Below are 18,826 nucleotides of genomic sequence, written 5' to 3'. Positions count from 1 at the left end.
TTGGGCCAGGAGCACTCTGTCTTTGAGGCTCTGAAAAAAGGTAACATTTGTAGGGCCATCTGCTGGTTGACCTTTTTTCAGAGGGGGGCATTCCATTTGGATATAGTCTTAATTTACTCTTGATGCAATAGAAACAAGACTACCACACATGGAACGTGGAAAGATAATGGCACTCAGTGTATCATCACTCACTAGGGGTCATGATGCAGATTTATGAGCATGGTAGGTGTTTTGAGCAAAAGGAGATCCCTGAGTGCTAGAGATAATGGCTTATATATGAGGTTTTTTTCCCCTGCCAACATGGCGTGAGGCTCGTTGTCACAGGACCATCAGATACCAATCCAGTATTTCTACTTTCTCCACAGGTAACCTGTCTCCACGATTTCTTTGGTGATGATGATGTGTTTATTGCTTGTGGTCCTGAAAAATTTCGCTATGCTCAGGATGACTTTTCCTTGGATGAAAATGGTAAGCATAACCACTGGGTTTTATTGTTCCATGGTTCTCCCTGCTTCTGTCCCTTAGGATTTCCATGGGATTGTATGGTCTGGAGAACATCCATACATGGTCCCTTAGGGGCAGATATTATTAGTTTTTCTCCTGTATATTTGGATATATGGGTCACTAAATGAAAGGATGACTGGGTGTCCCAGAGTCCCAGCCTCCAAACTCAATAAAACTCACCACCTAGAGCAATAGTGACCATATTTTTTGAACCACATATTGTGTCACATGGGCTGACAGGTACAATCAGACCATAGGGAGGAATGTTTAGAGTCAGAACTTGGATATTGTACATATACTTTTTTTTAAGTCAACATCCTCTAGCTATTTGGCTCATAATGATGGTTCCATTTTAGAAAGACTTTTCTACTGTATTCTTAGTGTCAAACTCTTTGCTGCCCCATTGCCCTGTTTAGTGATTCAGGATTCCAGAGGGGTTGTTAATCTCAGGAAGGAGCTCAACATCTTTCCATCTCCCTTTGCTTGAGTCCAAGCTCCAGGTATAAGTTAAAGATTAATTAGCTCACAAAGCAACAAGGTTAGAATAGGACCCTGATGAAAAGACACATTCAAAACATATTTGCTACTTAGGATGAGTAAAGAGTGAGAAAAACAGAAGGAGTTTTACTAATATAGACTTTACAAACAACTCAAATGACAAGGACCCTGAAACAGGTGGCATTTCTGCTGTGTTCTCTTTTGGAAGAGGCAAATGACCATAGAATAGCTAAGCAAAATTCAGGTAATGTCCAATTTCCTATACCTTCTACATCTCCAGCTCTGGACCATGATCACTAAAGTTCATCAACCAAAAGAAGAAATGAAACAAAAATGGGCATTCTGCTTAAGTCAGTTTCCTAAAAAACTCAATTTACCAGAATAGCTCCCCTAATCTTTCTAGTTAATTTATATTTCGATGTATTTTTTTTTTTTTGAGACAGAGTCTCGCTTTCTTGCCTAGGCTAGAGTGAGTGCCGTGGCGTCAGCCTAGCTCACAGCAACCTCAATCTCCTGGGCTCAAGCGATCCTCCTGCCTCAGCCTCCCGAGTTGCTGGGACTACAGGCATGCGCCACCATGCCCGGCTAATTTTTTATATATATATATTAGTTGGCCAATTAATTTCTTTCTATTTATAGTAGAGACGGGGTCTCGCTCTTGCTCAGGCTGGTTTTGAACTCCTGACCTTGAGCAATCCGCCCGCCTCGGCCTCCCAGAGTGCTAGGATTACAGGCGTGAGCCACCGCGCCCGGCCTCGATGTATTTTTTTTAAGTGGGAGACAACAAGTGTCTAAAGAGGAAAGACCACCCTGTACCCAGTTGTTTGATCCCACTTTGCACACCACAGCACGAGGTTGGAAAATCTGTAGTGGGAAGAACACTAAATTGGGACTCAGGAGACTTGACTTTTAGTCTTTGTTCTGCTGCTTTCTTGCTTTGTAGCCCTAAGCAAGAGGCTTAGGCTTTTTGTACTCTCAGCAGCAAAATGAATATAATAATCCCCCTAAAAATTAGCACTTTCAGTGCTCAAAATTACCATATTAGGGTATGTTGAGTAACCTGCATAGAAAGGGTAGCCAGATGTGTCAGACTGGGGCTAGGGCAAATGCAGGAGCATTTGGCAGACTCTCCTACACACCCGCAACTTTTCTTGAGTTCCGAGTGGCAGAGTCATTAATTTATTAAAGCAGCATAAAGGATTATGATAATGTACACTGAAAATAAAAAAAAGTACTCTAGAAATGCAAGATAGTGGTGGTGGTAATAGTGCTTATTTATACAAAATGACATGACATCCATCATGTGCATATTACAATGTGTGGTATGTAATAGAAAATAATGGTAACTTCCTCCCTCTTCTTTAAATTACTCATGGATGTTTCATCTGTGTGTCTATAGCCTCTGAGCTGTCAATCTCTACTCCAAGGAAATTAATTAAACATTATATCAATAGCTACTATTCCGGGACATGCCTAAGTTTTGCACAAATGATTGAGTTGACTATTTAATTACCTACTTGATCTGCTTTTGGACTTCTGCCCTTGTTTCCATAATCCAGGGAACTTAAATACTTAACTTTACTCAGGTGACTTCTGGAAGTTTCCCCCATACCTCCTTTCCCAGAGCCATGGTTCCTACAAACAATGAGAACCACCTTGTAGTCCTAAGCCACTTATATGTTTTGGCCTGTGGTGTTTATTTCAGTTTGCTGAGACTGGTAACATGCTGAGCCTCAGTTTTACCCTCTACTAAGCTGTCTGTGTCCTTTTGCCCCAGAATGCCGAGTCATGAAGGGAAACCCCTCAGCCACAGCTGGCCCAAAGGCGTCCCCGACGCCTCAGAAGAGTTCAGCCAAGAGCCCTGGCCCTATGCGCCGAAGCAAGTCTCCAGCTGACTCAGGTAACGACCAAGACGGTGAGTGCTTTTCTGCTAACTGTGCACGCTGACTTCATTTAAGGAGGCTGATGCCCTCTGCATGCAGAGGAATGAGTTCCTCATGAACACCGCTGTGTCTCCATGAAAACCAATTCTATCAATTCAGAGATTAAAACAGTTTAACTTGTTTGGAGTCATGGAGGCACAGCCATAACCCTTATTCTACTCAAATGGATGCAGATCAGAAATCTGGCCCATTTGCCATGCTTGCTGTAATGCTTATTGTCATGGTTGTCATCATTGTCATCATCTTCAACATCATCTGGCAAAATCATATTCAGTGAAATAATCAAGTCAAACATGAATTTGAAATTGAAAATTAGAATCAAGAACAAGAATGTAAAAAAAATGATAAGCAAAAGTGTCAACAAAATTGATGCACTTGAGCTTTAGATTTATCTTGTCTCCCTTTTTTTAAACTGTATATGTTTATGGTATACTTGTCTCCCTTTTTGTTTTGGCTTCTAATTAGTTCAGACCAGGTTCTGAAAGGAAACAAGGAGATTCGTCATATAAGATTTTACTTAGTGGATAGTGAGTTATCTAAAAGATGTAGTCTATGGATCACTGCCAAGCCACGAACTATTTGTTATCAGCCAGTCTGTGGGAAGATTAGAAGCTTGTGCCAAATGTAAATCAACTATACAACTAAGCAAACCATTTAGTTCCGCTGACTTTTTTTTTTCAGATCATGGTTTTATTGATGAGGGCAGCAATATGTTGATTTATGTTCAGATGCAATCTCTATCTTGTCTTAGACCAGCAGTTTGAGTGGTACTGATCTAAAAGGCAATGTGTTCCATTCTTTTATCACAAATGTTAAAAACAAAAGGCCCTAGAAGTCCAAGTTCAGAAGCTTAGTAGACTCATGCATAGACAATCTGAGGTCTTCACACTAAGGAAATTATACGGTCCAGAAGACTTACACATTTGTCTTCCCAAGGCTCAGGGTTCATGATAATTTTTCTAGCCTGAAAGCCTTGGGGAAGCACAAGACCCCTTCAGTTTGGGGCAGCTTGAGCAGCCTATTGGGGCAGCTTGAGCAGCCTTTAAAATACTTATGCCTAGTAAAACAGCATGTCCTGACTATCTCACACTGCCAGGAACATGTATATCACAGCCATTTCTTTATTCTCAGATAGAGGAAACTAAAATATGAAAAGGCAGCCCAGGCTTTTACTACTTCCATGTCTTTGCACAACCTGTTCCCCCATACCTGGAATACCACCCCTCTAATACACCAGTCTTCTTTGCTTGAAAACTCCTATTCATCCTTCAAGGTCTCACAAACTCCTATTTATCCTTCAAGGCCTCACAAACTCCTATTTATCCTTCAAGGCCTCACATAGAGATACTTGTTCTGTTCTCTGCAATACTATAGCATGTCATTCATACCTCTGGGGTAATATTCACCACATTGTGTTGTAAAGTATGTATTTACCTGTCTACTTCCCCAACTAAATATTGAGCCACTCAAGGTATCATGTTCATTTTTGTATCTTCAGTGTAGAGCACAGTGCCTGGCCCCTAGTATGCTCAAGTAATTTTTGTGAATGAATAGATGCACAGAAGCATCTATTTTACCCAGCATGGTGCTAGAGACCCAGTAAGCATTTAATAACGTTTGTTGAAGGAATAAAAATGCATGTGCTTTGGTGCTATCTTGTTCAAATGTACAGAAGAGCCCATGAATCTATCTAAGCAAATTTGTATTGCTGAAACTATAAAGACCCAGGTTTTGACACTGAGACTGAGAAAAAATTGTTTGGACAGTTCTTAAGAAGAGACTTGCAAAAAACACACTTTCAAAACACTTGGTCAAGATTCATAGTTTGGCAATAATTGATTAGCTAATTATTTTTCAGAAACAGCACTGGCTATTTCTGGAATTTCTAACCTGCATTATTTATATCTTGCTGTGAAAGAATTTACTCTAAGATGTAGTCGCTTAAAACAAGCATTTGTTATCGCAGAGTTTCTGTGGGCAAGGAATTCTGGAGTGGCTTTGCTGTCTCACGGTCTCTCATGTGATTGCAATTAGGGTATTGGTAGGGGCTATGGTCATCTGAAGGCTCAACTGGGGCTGCAGGATCTACTTCTAAGATGGCAGTACCTTTTATGATTTAGTCTCCAAAGCCAACACTGTCACTTCTCCTTTATTCTATTCATTAGAAATATTAAGTCCAGACTACATTCAAGGGGAGAAGAATTAGATTCTACCTCTTCTAGGGAGAAGTTATCAAAGAATTTGCAGACCTATTTTTAAACCACCATACAACCCATTAGTTAGAAATTCCCAGGTGGTATCAGCTTAAAGTAAATAGATTCTCTTTGCAGACTGTATCAAATTGGTTACCCAGCACACATGAATACAACTACCCATAATTAAACACAGTTTAAACATATATCGAATCACTGATCTCCAACATGCTACTTACAGAATTTCCCTTCTACAAAATATGCACCTCTCTGACTCTAAGGTATTAGAGACAGGACAGGAATAGATTAAGACTCAATGAATATTTGTCAAATTGAAAGGAGTTATAATAGATCCCAACCCAGGCTTAAGCAGGCAAGATCTCCTTTTGCTTATTCAGAACTCCCTGGCTAATAAAAAGAAAAAGGATTTATTCAAACTCACAAGATAAACAGAGTAACCAATTTAATGGGGGGGGGGGAGGAGAATTTACTTGGCAGGTATCAGCATTACAAACAACTTCTGTTCCTACCACCAATCTGAAGTGGTGTTCTCAGTAGAGAGAATTGGAATCTTCATTTATGTTCATTATGTTCATGAACATAAATAAAGCCAAACCCTAGTCTATACAACCTTCATGGCAATTTCCAGAATGTTTGGGCACATCTCAGATGATGTGTTTAGAGCCTCCACATGACTCTAGCCCCCAAAAGCAGGATGATCCATGTTAGGTTACTAAGTCTGTTCCATGGCAGTTTGTTTAGAGCCAAGTCCAATGTATCAACTCAGTGAACATTCCATAGGGGTAAAGCTGATCTTGGGCAAAATGGTACCTTAGGTAAGGTTCAATTTTGATATACCCATTTTCTCTTCTCCACCCTCACCTCACTCAGCACCATTCGAAGCTGGAAAGTGGAGGGGGATAGTATATGGAAGAGGAGAGGGAGATGACCCTTTAAGAAGGCCCAGCCACACCATATCCTAGCTTTGTGATTTGGGGCAAGTTTCTTGCCTTCTCTAAGATTTGGTAGATTATTTTAGATTATTCAGAATTTGCTTGTCTATACATGAGAGTAATTTTCCATTGTTATCAGTTATTCACAATTTACAAAGTTGTGACATAGCTCCCACAGAATCAGAATCAGATAACTAGAATGATGAGCTATAGGCAATGCATAGTTTTCATTTGGCATAAATTTCTCCTCATAGACATTCGAGATTTAAGAAGAAAGAATTATTTCATAAAATGTCAAGATTTTTCTGAGCTGTTAGCAAAGGACAGATACAGGCTAATATATATTTAACCAAAGAATGATGGCATTGGTTGGGGCAGAAATTCTTTATTCTTTTCTAAGACATACTAGAACAACCCTGTTTCCATCCTGTTAGTCTGTCTTAGATCTGGAACTTGTGGATGGATTCATATACCTTCATTCAACCTGAGTAACTAAAGGCTCTAGAAGATAGGCCATTTCTAGGGAATTTTAATTTCCTTTGAAGGCAAAAGAAAGCCCCAAATATTTCTCTTCAGCAGGGACTCAAACCAAATGAAACATTGACTCAGTTCAGGTTCAGTTTAAGGAATGTTTTAATGTTCTAACTCATTAGAAAATATATAAGTTTGATTCTGGTTTGAATAAGCTTGCTAGATTTTAAAATATATATATTTGGTCCAATTCATGGTTCAATTAACAACTGGGTTAAATTCGATTTAAGGTTTCATAAATTGATGCTATTTGGTCTGTAATTTGCACCATAATTTGAATCCTTTTAATCCTTGGTCCGTAAGTTGTCTCTTTCTTGTTCTGCCCATGAATAAATCAAAATGATTCTACTTTATTCCCCTCAAGTTCAATGCCCACTCCTGCCAATATTGAGTTTATTCCCCAATAGAATGTCTATTGCTAAGCCCTAAACTCAAGTTAAGGAAGGCTTTGGTTGTCCATATAATATTCCTGCAAGGTGTAAGGAGCTCATTCTCACTGGCCAGAGCTGATGGACTCTTAGACTCCAAGTTACATTAGTCATGTCTGTCTGTAAAGTAAGTCACAAACCATGGTAAAGGACTAAATCTAAGCCCAGGAAGCTCCTGTGTGAAAAATGAAGGCAAGCTTATGCAGTGCCACATTTTGATTAACTCAGAACTTACTATTTTGATGGGCAAAGGTAAGCCTGGCTTCAGAACTAAAGAAAGACATTTCTAGTGTATCTCTCTTTGTTTACATTTCAGGCATTAATGTGTTAATTTTCTCTTTATGTAACTTTGCACCCAATTGAATTGAATTGAATTAAAAGGACCAAATAGCTAGTTGCTGAGAAAGAATCTTTTCTGTTCTTTCTTTTTTTTTTTTTTTTTTAAGGAGCCCCCAAGGAAGCTAATTACCCACCATGGTAGGCTGAGAGAATTGTAATGTGATAATTAGTTTGCTATTCTTCAACAGTAAGTCATTGTTGTAGCAATCTAATGTTCTCTATCTCCCTTCCCCCAACTCACATTTACCTATTCCTGAAAGTCCAATCTTCCCATTTCCTAACGCTGAGAAAAAATCAGCCAGGCGCGGTGGCTCATGCCTGTCATCTGAGCACTCTGGGCGGCCCAGGTGGGCAGATCCCCTGAGCTCAGGAGTTCAAGACCAAATGCTGAGAAAGTATGACTTCTCTGCAACCTTTAGAAGAGAAGTTCAAGGGACACAAAACAGCAGGGGTTTCTGGAGGGAAGTGTATCTCAGGGTCCTTTTTTCTAAACCAAGCAGCCTGCTTTGATTTGCCTAAGATAGAGGGACATGGTTGTTCTGATCTTCCTAAAGGTGACTGTCTAGCCTGCTCTGTCCAATAGAAATATGACATGAGCCACAAATGGAAGCCATGTGTAATTTTATATTTTTTACTAGTCACATTCTAAAAAGTTAAAAGAAATGGGCAAAATTAATTTTGATATATTTCCTAATACATTCAAAATATTGTTTCAATATGTAATCAATATAAGAAATAATTGAAATGTTTTACATTCTTTGAAATTGCATTGTATTTTGTACTTATAGCACATCTCAATTCTGACTAGCCATATTTCAAATGTTCACTAGCCACATGTGACTAGTGGCTACTGGATTAAACAGCACAAAAATACTTTTCTTCTCTAGCTAAGAGAGGATTAAGATAACAATTTTTTACATTAATTAAATGCTGTGCATTTTGCAAAGTATTTCCAAATCCATAACCTCTGTTGTCCCTCATAAAAGCATTGGGAATTAGGTTGGAAAAGGATAATTACTCATGTTTTTTTTTTAGACTAGAGAACTAAGATACAAAGTTTAGGATCTTGGGGTCTTCCCAATGTCACAAAACTATTTAGCACCTAACAGCCAGAACCCAGCTCTCTTGACTTCCCAGCAGGCATTCCCTGCAGTGTCCCACTGATGTGAAGTAGGATGCGGGATGTCTAGTCTGGTGATTGAAAAGATTTCTGTTGGATGGTCCTTGTTTCTTGGCTTCTTTTGCCCTTCCCCCACCTCCAGACTAGGGACTTGGGAAGGCAGGGGGTGGGGCGGTGTCTGTGTCATTCTCTTTGTGCTGCATTGAGCACAGAGCCACAAGTAATTAGGTGCCTTTGTTTCCAGTGCTCAGTCTTAGACATCCCATCAGCTCCACTCCAAAGGGAGGCAGTGTCCTTGGCAGAGCTGTGGGAAGAGAAAAACTTCCCTGGCCCATCCCCCAATCTGATTCTTTCTAAAATCTGCTTAGAAGATGTTTGGAACAAGCAATATAGTGGGGGGCACTGAACACCCCATATTGCATGGGATATGGTGGCATCGCCCTGCAACAGGAGTCTTAGCTTGCTTTGGGCTGAGACTTGTGTTTAAATATAATTAAATCTCCAAATCTTTGATGAAGTACTTGGTAGTGCTAGGTGATATGAGGAAAAGAAATTATAGGGATTCCCTGTCACTAAGAAGTTTATAGGCTGGGCACAGTGGCTCACACCTGTAATCCTAGCACACTGGGAGGCAGAGGTGGGTGGATTGCTTAGGGTCAGGAGTTCGAAACCAGCCTGAGCAAGAGCGAGATCCCGTTTCTACTAAAAATAGAAAGAAATTAATTGGCCAACTAAAAATATATAGAAAAAATTAGCCAGGCATGGTGGCACATGCCTGTAGTCCCAGCTACTCAGGAGGCTGAGGCAGAAGGATCACTTGAGCCCAGGAGGTTCAGGTTGCTGTGAGCTAGGCTAACGCCATGAAACTCTAGCCCGGGCAACAGAGTGAGATTCTGTCTCAGAAAAAAAAAAAAAAAAAAAAAAGAAGAAGAAGAAGAAGAAGTTTATGACTTCTTTGAGGAGCCAGTATAAATGTAAATTTTAAAAAAATATTTACAAATACTTATATAGTTCATATTATATGTTGGGCAGCTATTCTAACAACTTTACATGTACTAATTTAATTTTTACAACAACCTTGTGAGGTAGGTACTATTGTCCCCATTTTGCAGATGAAGAAACTGAGGCATAGAAAATTTGACTTACTGCCCAAGATCACACAGCTATTAACAGTAAGTGCTAGAACTGGGATTTAAACCTAGGCATTCTGGCTCCACAGTCCACAATTGTAACCACTGCACCATTAATGTAGCATTAATGGTAATTATTTGTTTAAATGCCAAATAAATGAGCGATACAGGCAGTAAGTGTTATTGGACCTATTGTAGTTCATGGGAGAGAGCTCATCAGGAGCTAGGGTGCTAAGGGAAGGCTTCATAGAAGAAATGGTATTGAAGGAGGGTTATATATCAATTGATAAGGAAATGGCTATTTCTGGCAAGGGGAAAGCATGCAGAGGGAACAATGAATATGGCATAGCAGAGTGCAGGAAGAAGGCTCTTAAATCTACATCTCCAGTCCCAACCTTTCTTCTGGATGTCAGACCCATGAATGCCTATTAAACAATCCCACTTATATGTGCCAAATACAATATATCTAAAAATCAAAAGCATTTTCCCCTCCCAACTCCTCCCCAGGTTCAATAGTTTGATGCTATTTTTGGCTCTTCCCACTCTTTAATCCTTTGTGTCCACCATATGCTATTGTTGTTGTTGAACATGTGAACCATTTCCACATGAGTCACACAGTAATCCCTTTATTTCTCTGACCACCTGATGCCTGGATTATTCCACAGACTCCTTAGTAACATTTCTGCTTCAAATCTTTGTCCACTTACCCATGTGGTGTGGTGCCACCACGTTTTTCATCCTAAAACACCATTTGCATTGTGTTACTCCTCTGTTCCAAAACTTTCAATGACTCCATGTTGTTTATTGACCAACCCCCATGGTAATGCTGAGTGGGTAAAAAGAGAGAACAGGAGAGGGCCAATGGTTGTGTTTTGCAAAGCACAACAATAAAATGCAGAAACCAGAAATAATGGATTTTAACTCTGGAAAACATCAATCATCTGATGCCTTACCAGCTAGCCAAAGAATTAGTCCTCAGACTGTATAGATTGGTATCTCATTTCTTGTAGAATGGGATTCCCTAACTCGGTGCCTATATAATTTGTAGTTACTTGATTCTTTCCATTTCTAATAGTGGTGGTAGTCATATCAATAGCAGATACAATTCCTTTGTGCCAGGCACAGGGCTAAGCACTTTATGTGTAGTCTGTCATATAATTATCAAAACAACAATGGAGATATTATTATTCAAATATTACAGGCGGGGAAACTGAGACTCAGAGAGGTTAGGTTAGGCCTAAGGTCACAAATCTAGGAAATGGCTAAACCAGGATTTAAAAGTTTGACTGATTACAAAGCCTATGTTCTTTCTACAGATTAAGAGAAGCACAGTTTGTCTTAGTTCCTGCCACAGAAAAACCAGTAGTGAGCATTGACAACAGGCTTGCTCCACCAGAAACATGTTCTGAACAGAACAGGAAATAAATGTTGACAGCATTGTCAAGCCTGAGAAAACAATCCTGGCACTTCCATCAACTCCCTTACAGATGTCCTCTTCTTGAGGGAAATTCATCTGTGTCAAAATATTGCAGGATTGGGTACATGTATTTGTTTTGCAACAGGGAAGACTCTTTCTTCTCTCTTATTTAAAGGATTCACAACTGCATGCTCTCCAAGACACGTAGGAAATAGATTTAAAATTCAAATTTTATCTTCTGAACTGACAGTATCTCATAATCTGTGATTGAATTTGGCTTGAGTACCAACCCTATGATCAAATCATTGAAGAACTGTTTCTGGGCTCTTAGTTCTCGGCTTTCCTAATAGATGGGTCTGGGGAAAGAGACAAAAGCTTTTCCACTGAGCAGAAACAATTAGCCAAAGCAATCCAGACACCCAGCCCAAGGGCTTTTTGGAATAGATGTGTGAAAACCACAGGATCTGTCTCTTGGCCCTGTTCTCAAGTAAGTTGAAACCACCTTGGTTCCACTTGGATGGCCTTCCAGAAAAACTCCCTGTTATATGTAAGGAGAAAATGGAGTATCTTTGGACTGAAATGAAGAAAAGCTTAGAGCATCTCAATATGAGAAAAATGAAGAAGTGGCTGAGTTATGTGTGAGTTCTCCCTCTGCAAGGCATTAGGGAGTTAGAGAGCACAAGACAGACAATGAATCACTAAAAGGTCACAGTGGGAGGTATGTGATGTGTTAACTTTAGGGAATTTTGAAATGGATTCTGTAAGTCCCAGAAGCCACTACCCTTTTATGCAAGTTATACCCTCTCTGAACCTCTATATTCTTGTCTATTAGAAGGAAAATAGGAATATCTGGCCACCATCTCTTAGAGTATTCAGGAGAATCATGCGAGTTCACGTATGGTAAAATGCTTCGGAAATAACTGTAGAAATACAACCATGATTATTAAAAGGGCTCTGAAATTATTTTCATGACTTTTATGGTAGACTGGGATTATTTTCAGTAAGCAGTATTTTAATATGGACACCAAATCAAAACCAATAGGCTTGATTTTGAGTTGGGCTCAAGTATTGGGATTAGAATGGGAGGGACAACCAGGGCTAAGTGAATGAGTGTTTAATCAGTTTGGTCTTCAGTCAAAGGTTGGGAGAAAAACAGATGCTAAGATGGCTCTTCTTTTTCTGTGCCATTTTGGTCATATGAACTTGAACCCAGAAGGTATAATGACTCCTTTAACTGGCCATTCAGACAGGTCTATAATTGCTACACCTGGGGCTACTGATGCCCAACTTATACTCAGCTGCATCCTAGTTTCCAGGTATCAGTCCAGCCTCCAGACAAGGGAATCCACAGTCTGGGATCTCAGCATCAACACTGCCTCCCTGTAACCCCACTCTATCCTTGACTACCCATACCAGAAACTGAAGTCTCTTATTGACCTTTGATAACTAATGCTCCCCTTCTCACACACACATACACACCTTATTCACCACTTCTGGGAACCCTTTTTTTCTCATATATTTAAATCCCTGTAAATAGATAGGTAAGGCAGCCTAGTTGTCTTACCAGCCATCCTGTTTGGGCTTGTCCTAGTCCATTCTGACAGGAAAGGCCAACAAAGCCAAGGAGCTAATGATGAGCAAGAGGGCAAGGACAGGCATAATCATTCAGAGAAGCCAGTGAGAGCCAAGACTGTGCAGGATCAAGCTTGGCAATTGTGCTGCATAGCTAAAGGGCACCAACTGAGGGGGGTGACAGACAGGGCACAGATACCATCTTCCCAGAGAGCTCTGTGCCATGAGGATAGTTACATGCCATGCTGGCTGCTCTGTTTGCTATTGTTTCATGACACTGTGTATGATACCCAGCTGGTTCGCTGAATAAAAGCAAGCTCTTGCTAACCCCTTTCTAATTTAAACCAGATCAAACAGGGTAGAAGCCCCAAAGATGGGTGTCAGCTCTGGTGTCCGCTTCTACCTTCTTCCTATTCTTTTCTCTATTCTCTATCGCAACTTTTCCCCCTCTTCCCTAGCCCCGATCAGAAAATTATCATAGAAAGGAATTTCCTAAGCAATTATTAATACTTTTAGAAAGGAAATTCTATGTAGCAAGAACTCAAAACAAAAATCACAAGAATTTTGGAATCAAAGAGACCTGTGTTCAAATCCTGACTTTGCTACCCCTAACTGGAATGTGTATGTGTGTGTGTGTGTCTGTGTGTGTGTGTGAGAGAGACAGAGAGAGAGAGAGAGAGAGAGAGAGAGAGAGAGAGAGAGAGAGGAGCAAAGCACCTGGTCTATTATAGACACTCAATAAACAGTAATTATTGGCCTATTTTTATTGATAAGATTTTTGTTGATAAGTTTTTGATGCACCCTGCTAGAAAGGGGAAAATGGACTATACAAAGAAAAGAAAGAAATGAGAGGGTTTGGACCATGTATACCTAAAAGGTGAGAGCAGTGAGGCAAGGCTGTGGTTCTGAGGAGAGAAATGAGCAAGACAGAGAAGTCATGGAGAGAGAAGACCCTCCCCCCAAAGCATTCCTAAATTGCCACTGAGCAATGGAAGCTCGGAGACAAGAGCTAAGGAGGTTTAGTCAAGAAGAATAAAGGGAAAATGAGGGATATAAAACAGTGGTGCCATTTCCAGCCACTCTCCAAATGAAATGTGACAGCCTTTCCACATGGATTTACCAATCTGAGCACACACAGTTCATCAGACCCTATTTGCATTATTTCCTGCTGTGGCTTTTACTTGACATTTATGTGAATTGGCTCCAGAATCCATATTAAATGGCACCTTCCCAGATTTTTTTTTTCCCAAAGAATCTACAGACAAAATGTGTATATGAATACATTTTTATCTAGTCTATAAATGTAGCGGCTCCTTCAGATTGTACTGAATCTACATTTGCCTGTGCATGTCTACATTTCCTCATGTTTCTGTGTCCATCTTTGGATTTCATTTCATCAGGGAACTCTGGAAAAGTCTGGGAAAGTATCTGCATTTTTTCAGCAATGCAGTGAATGGCAGTGAAATTATTAAGAACTGATTTCCAAGATGCTTATTGAATGTTGGTGACAAAATAAAGTCCTTTCTTTACAGATAGTTTAAGATTAATTCTTAGGAGGAGAGGAATGGGGCACATCTATATAAGCATCCCCATATACAGAGGATGTATAGAGAGGCATATATGGAATATGTATTTATATACTACCCCTAAATTTATTGGGTGAAAAAGTTTCAGAGGATATTGAGAAAAGAACTGGCAGTTGAAGAAGAGCCTACATATTCAGATATGTAGCCAGTAGGTAAAAACTGACTCACATGCAGAGATGCTTGTGGTTAATAAATTTCCACATTTTGGCAAGGCCAGTAGGCTCATTCTCAGCTAGATAAGTGTGTAGGTTAAAAAAAAAGACAGTTTTAATTCTGGGGGCATAGTAGCCACTCCTTTATAGCATGGCTAACAGATGTTGGGAAACTAGAATCTGTGAAGTATACAGCAATCATGTAAAACAAAATGCTAGAGGAGACGCACCTGGGGATGCCCACATCTGTTAGCCCTCATGGCTGAGGTCAGGGCTATTTTGGAAGACTTCCATTGTGTCAGCTCACACAAGTCTCCAAGATTGCTTCTTGTCTGGAATGCTAGGGGACAGGTCCTGCTGGGAAAGCCCTCAGGCATTGTAGGTGGCCCATTAACTCTTTCAACTATTAACTCCTTCATTTCCTTCAAAGAGTAATTGACTGCTTTGCCCCATTGTGGCCCCACTGACTCTGGCCTTTCCTAAAGTACATTCTTTATTCATCAGTAAGCCTAGTGGCTTGACAAAGTCTAGCTCTCACATTCTCAGTGCTCTTTGGCACAGGTCATGTTATTCTTTCAGTGGCTTACGTGGTATGTAAACATAACACTCTAAGCTTACCTGGCCCTACTGTGTCAATTTCCTGCCTCCCCCGCACCCCTTGCCTTATTTCAAGCCATTATCACCCCTCCCTTGGACTAAAGTAGTATCTTTTAACCAACCTCCTTGCTTCTATCCACCCCCCACCCCATCCCAGTCTTTCCTCAGCTGCTGAAGTAATCATTTTAAAATGCAAATTTGATCGGATCACTTCCAGCTTAAAGTCCTTCTGTGATTTTCCTTCTGAAACTAAACCCAAACTTCTTAATAGGCCACACAAAAGGCCCCTACGGTCTGCAGCTTCGTCTCCTTGAATTCCCCGCTGACACCCTGTGCTTGAGCCATTGTAAGATACTTACACTTCTGTAAACATACTGTGTTCTTTCACACCTTCTTGTCTTTGCCCCTGCTGGTGCAATTCTATGCCTAAAATGCCCTTTCTCTCCTCTCTGCCTGACCAGCTCTGATTCATCTTTTTCTTAAAGGGCTTTAATTGAGATTCAATTCACATAACATATAATTCATTAATTTAAAGTGTACAATTCAGTGAGTTTAGTTTAGCCACAGAGTTGGCAACAATCACCACTATTTAATGCCAGAATATGTTTGTCTCCCCCAAAAGAAACCCTGTACCCATCAGCAGACACTTTCCATTTCTCCCCAACTCCTCCCCCTGGCAGTCATTAATTTACTTTCTGTCTCCATAGATTTTCCTATTCCAGATTCATCTATCTTTCAAGATTTCTCAGGTGTTGCCTCTTCTTGTTTGCCTCCCAGTCCCCTGATTTCAAAGTCTATCCTCTGGGCTCCAATAATACCCTATGCACAGCTCTGTCTTAGCACTTGTTCCATTGGATTCTCGCCTGCCTTCCCAGAGGAAATGATTTTCTCAGCTCTGAAACCCCGATGTCTAATACTTTGCCTGGCACATAGTTAGTGTTCCATAGCCACTGCTAAACCAATGAATGATAGGGAGGAAGGCCTCTCCATGCGTGGGTGAGAGATGAATGAATATATAGCTAAAGCCAGACGGTGAATGCTAAAGTGTCCATTTTTCAGCTCACTAGCACTTGAGTGAACTCAGCAACCACCACACTGATATCTCTTTCATCTCAACAGTTGATGCAGAGGCTCCAGAACCTAGGGAAACGTTACCATAAGTGGTGCAGAAGGAATATATCCTCAGGAAATATTCATGATAACAGCAGTTTAAGCTTTACCAGAGGGACTAACAGCAAGACTCTTAGGCCATCTTTCTGCCTAACTTTTTCATTTTCTATTTATTCTCTCTCTCTCTCTTTCCCTCTCTCCCCCCCTCCCACTCTCCAAACACCCTTAGGATATTCACCCTTATTTTTAAAGCACATTTTAGAATATCTCTGTTTAACAATGTAGGTCTTAAGATTTTTAAAAAATACTTTAGCATGAGACGTCTGAACATGAATCTACTTTGAACGCTGTTCAATTGTTCCATTTCAATGCACCACATTTCTTTTTTCATGACGGGACATTAAAAAGCTCATTAGCAAGGGAATATAAACAATTTGAAAACTTGATGGAATATAAAGATGCTAAGAACAAAACTATCTCATTTTCAGCATTTTCTTGACTAGAGACAAATGGGGTGTGCCCTGACTGTCTCTGTTTTTCTCCCTGTTTCAACTTCCTTAAATCTTTTCTTCTAATCTCTTATCCCATCTTTCTTGTCTCCCCTCCCTTCCATTCCAGATCTCTTTCCCTCTTTTTTTACTCTCTCCTCTGCCCATTTTGCTATTTGAGCCTTTCTTTACATTTCCCTGATTCCCCTCTACTTTCTCTTTCATCTTTCTTCCTGACTAGCCCATTTTCTCTTTCTTTCCTCCCATTCTTATCACCCAGGATGAGGTAGGGAAGCGGGGGAGATGAGTAGGAAAAGAGACAGGGAAGAAATCTGGGTGATTCAGGCCAGGGCACATCCCCTTTGGTGGCAGATGCTGAGATAAGTGAGGACATCCCCATTGTCAATCTCTCCCTGTCTCTGTGCCTCACTTCTCTCCTCTATAAAATTAAAGCGAAATAATACCTTCCCAGACTACCTCCCAGAGATGTTAGTGTCAAACCGGAATGAATATGAGAAAGGTTTGAAAAGAAACAGACCCCTGTGATTGGAAAGCACTGGGGGGAAAGGGTGGGAGGATGACTGCTTTGCACTGTGCAGGGACCTAATTAACTGAGGATTGCAGTTCTTACCCTTTTGAGGAATGTGTTTCTTTTTACCTTTATTCTACTCACCCAATCACTTGGTTGTCTCTGTACTTTGTTTGAATGTTCTTACTGTCTTCGGAGGGGAAGGAAAACTTGCTCCTTTTTATGCTGTTGATTTTTATCCCTTCCTTTTCTCTTGCCTTGGGCTAGCAAATGGAACCTCCAGCAGCCAGCTCTCTACCCCCAAGTCTAAGCAGTCTCCCATCTCTACGCCTACCAGTCCTGGCAGCCTCCGGAAGCACAAGGTATTATGTCTCTTATACCTTACTAAACTCCTTTGCACTCAGAGTTTCTTGAATGGCTGGGTGAAGGTTTACCCTTCCATTCTACTTCAACAGCACATTAAGGCCAGACTTCCTTTTCATCTGGTTCCATTAGCTTGAAATTCTGGGAATCCCAGCAGGGGCCAAGCTTTTAGTCATTTCTATTTATTCCTCTGACCCCTGGTTTATTTATTTCCAGTTACATTCTGTCCCAAGTACCTATTCTGAGATAATGAGGAACCAAACCGTGTCTTGGGGGTAGGTTAAGCAATTCTCTCCCCAATTCAGAGACATAGCAAAGGAGGTGTTGAGGGCAACCTATGTCACAAGTCACCAGTCAATATAAATGACAAAGATAGCAGTCAAAAATAGTTGCACCAAGTTACTCCCTTTAGATTTCCTGGATATCAACAAATGAATAGACCCCAATTTTACCATGTACTCTTTTTTTTTTTTTTTTTTTTTTTTTTTGAGACAGAGTCTCTCTCTGTTGCCTGGACTAGAGTCCTGTGGCTTTAGCCTAGCTCACAGCAACTTCAAACTCCTGGGATCAAGCGATCTTCCTGCCTCAGCCTCCCGAGTAGCTGGGACTACAGGCATGCACCACCATGCCCAGCTAATTTTTTCCATATATTTTTAGTTGGCCAATTAATTTCTTTCTATTTTTAGTAGAGACAGGGTCTTGCTCTTACTAAGGCTGGTCTCGAACTCCTGACCTCAAGTGATCCTCCCGCCTTGGCCACCGAGAGTGATAGGATTACAGGTGTGAGCCACTGTGCCCAGCCTCATGTACTCCTCATTACCAGGCAGATTCTGGTTCATGTAGAAAGAGAAGGCCGCTTACACATTGCATTGGCAACATTTATACCTCTTCAGCTATTCCAAATAAATATATCATTAAAATAATAGAAGTGTGTAAATTCTCTGGCCCCACTATCTAAACAGATTCCCACCCAGAAATCTCTCCTGTATAGAAAATCTCGAGTGGTCACCACCTTGAACCTCTTATAGCAGAGGCAGTGTTGATGTGGTTTCTTCTCTGATTACCACACTGTGGAGCAGCTTCCTTTCTGACTCTCTTGCTTTCTCCAGGCTCACAAGCCTTGATGTGTGATGGACAAAGGCAAGAAGCCACCAATGGCTAACACCATTATAGAACTATAGATGATCAGAGCTGGAAGACATTTTAGATGAAGATAAATTAGTTTCATTTGATTCTTTCAATAATCTTATGAGGCTGACATTTTAAAGATGAGGAATTTGAGACCCAGAAAGTTTAAATTACTTACTACAATAACATAACTAGCTATAGGGCTGGTATGCAAGTCACTGCCATTGATACACTACAGACAGTTCA

The 18,826-nt window shown here is 40.5% G+C and overlaps 1 protein-coding gene across 1 annotated transcript; it reads left to right on the top strand.

The window, feature by feature from the left end:
• The first annotated feature begins 200 nt into the window (after positions 1-200).
• LOC105863044 (neuronal migration protein doublecortin) lies at positions 201-17,901 on the top strand. Its single transcript, XM_075999137.1, has 4 exons — positions 201-222; positions 325-468; positions 2,780-2,917; positions 17,357-17,901. The coding sequence occupies exons 1-4, from the start codon at positions 201-203 to the stop codon at positions 17,587-17,589; spliced, it is 537 nt and encodes a 178-aa protein (XP_075855252.1). The 3' UTR covers positions 17,590-17,901.
• The last annotated feature ends 925 nt before the right edge of the window (positions 17,902-18,826 follow it).

The sequence above is a fragment of the Microcebus murinus genome, chromosome X, assembly GCF_040939455.1.
Source record: "Microcebus murinus isolate Inina chromosome X, M.murinus_Inina_mat1.0, whole genome shotgun sequence".
NCBI lineage: Eukaryota > Metazoa > Chordata > Mammalia > Primates > Cheirogaleidae > Microcebus > Microcebus murinus.
This window is presented reverse-complemented; position numbering and strand designations above follow the sequence as displayed.

What these genes read in the sequence shown, in the direction of transcription:
- LOC105863044 (XM_075999137.1), top strand. Translation starts at nt 201, where the DNA reads ATGATGCAGATTTATGAGCATG. An exon ending in GATGCAGATTTATGAGCATG is followed by an intron (nt 223 to 324) that starts GTAGGTGTTTTG and finishes TCGTTGTCACAG; the next exon opens with GACCATCAGATACCAATCCA. An exon ending in CTTTTCCTTGGATGAAAATG is followed by an intron (nt 469 to 2,779) that starts GTAAGCATAACC and finishes CTTTTGCCCCAG; the next exon opens with AATGCCGAGTCATGAAGGGA.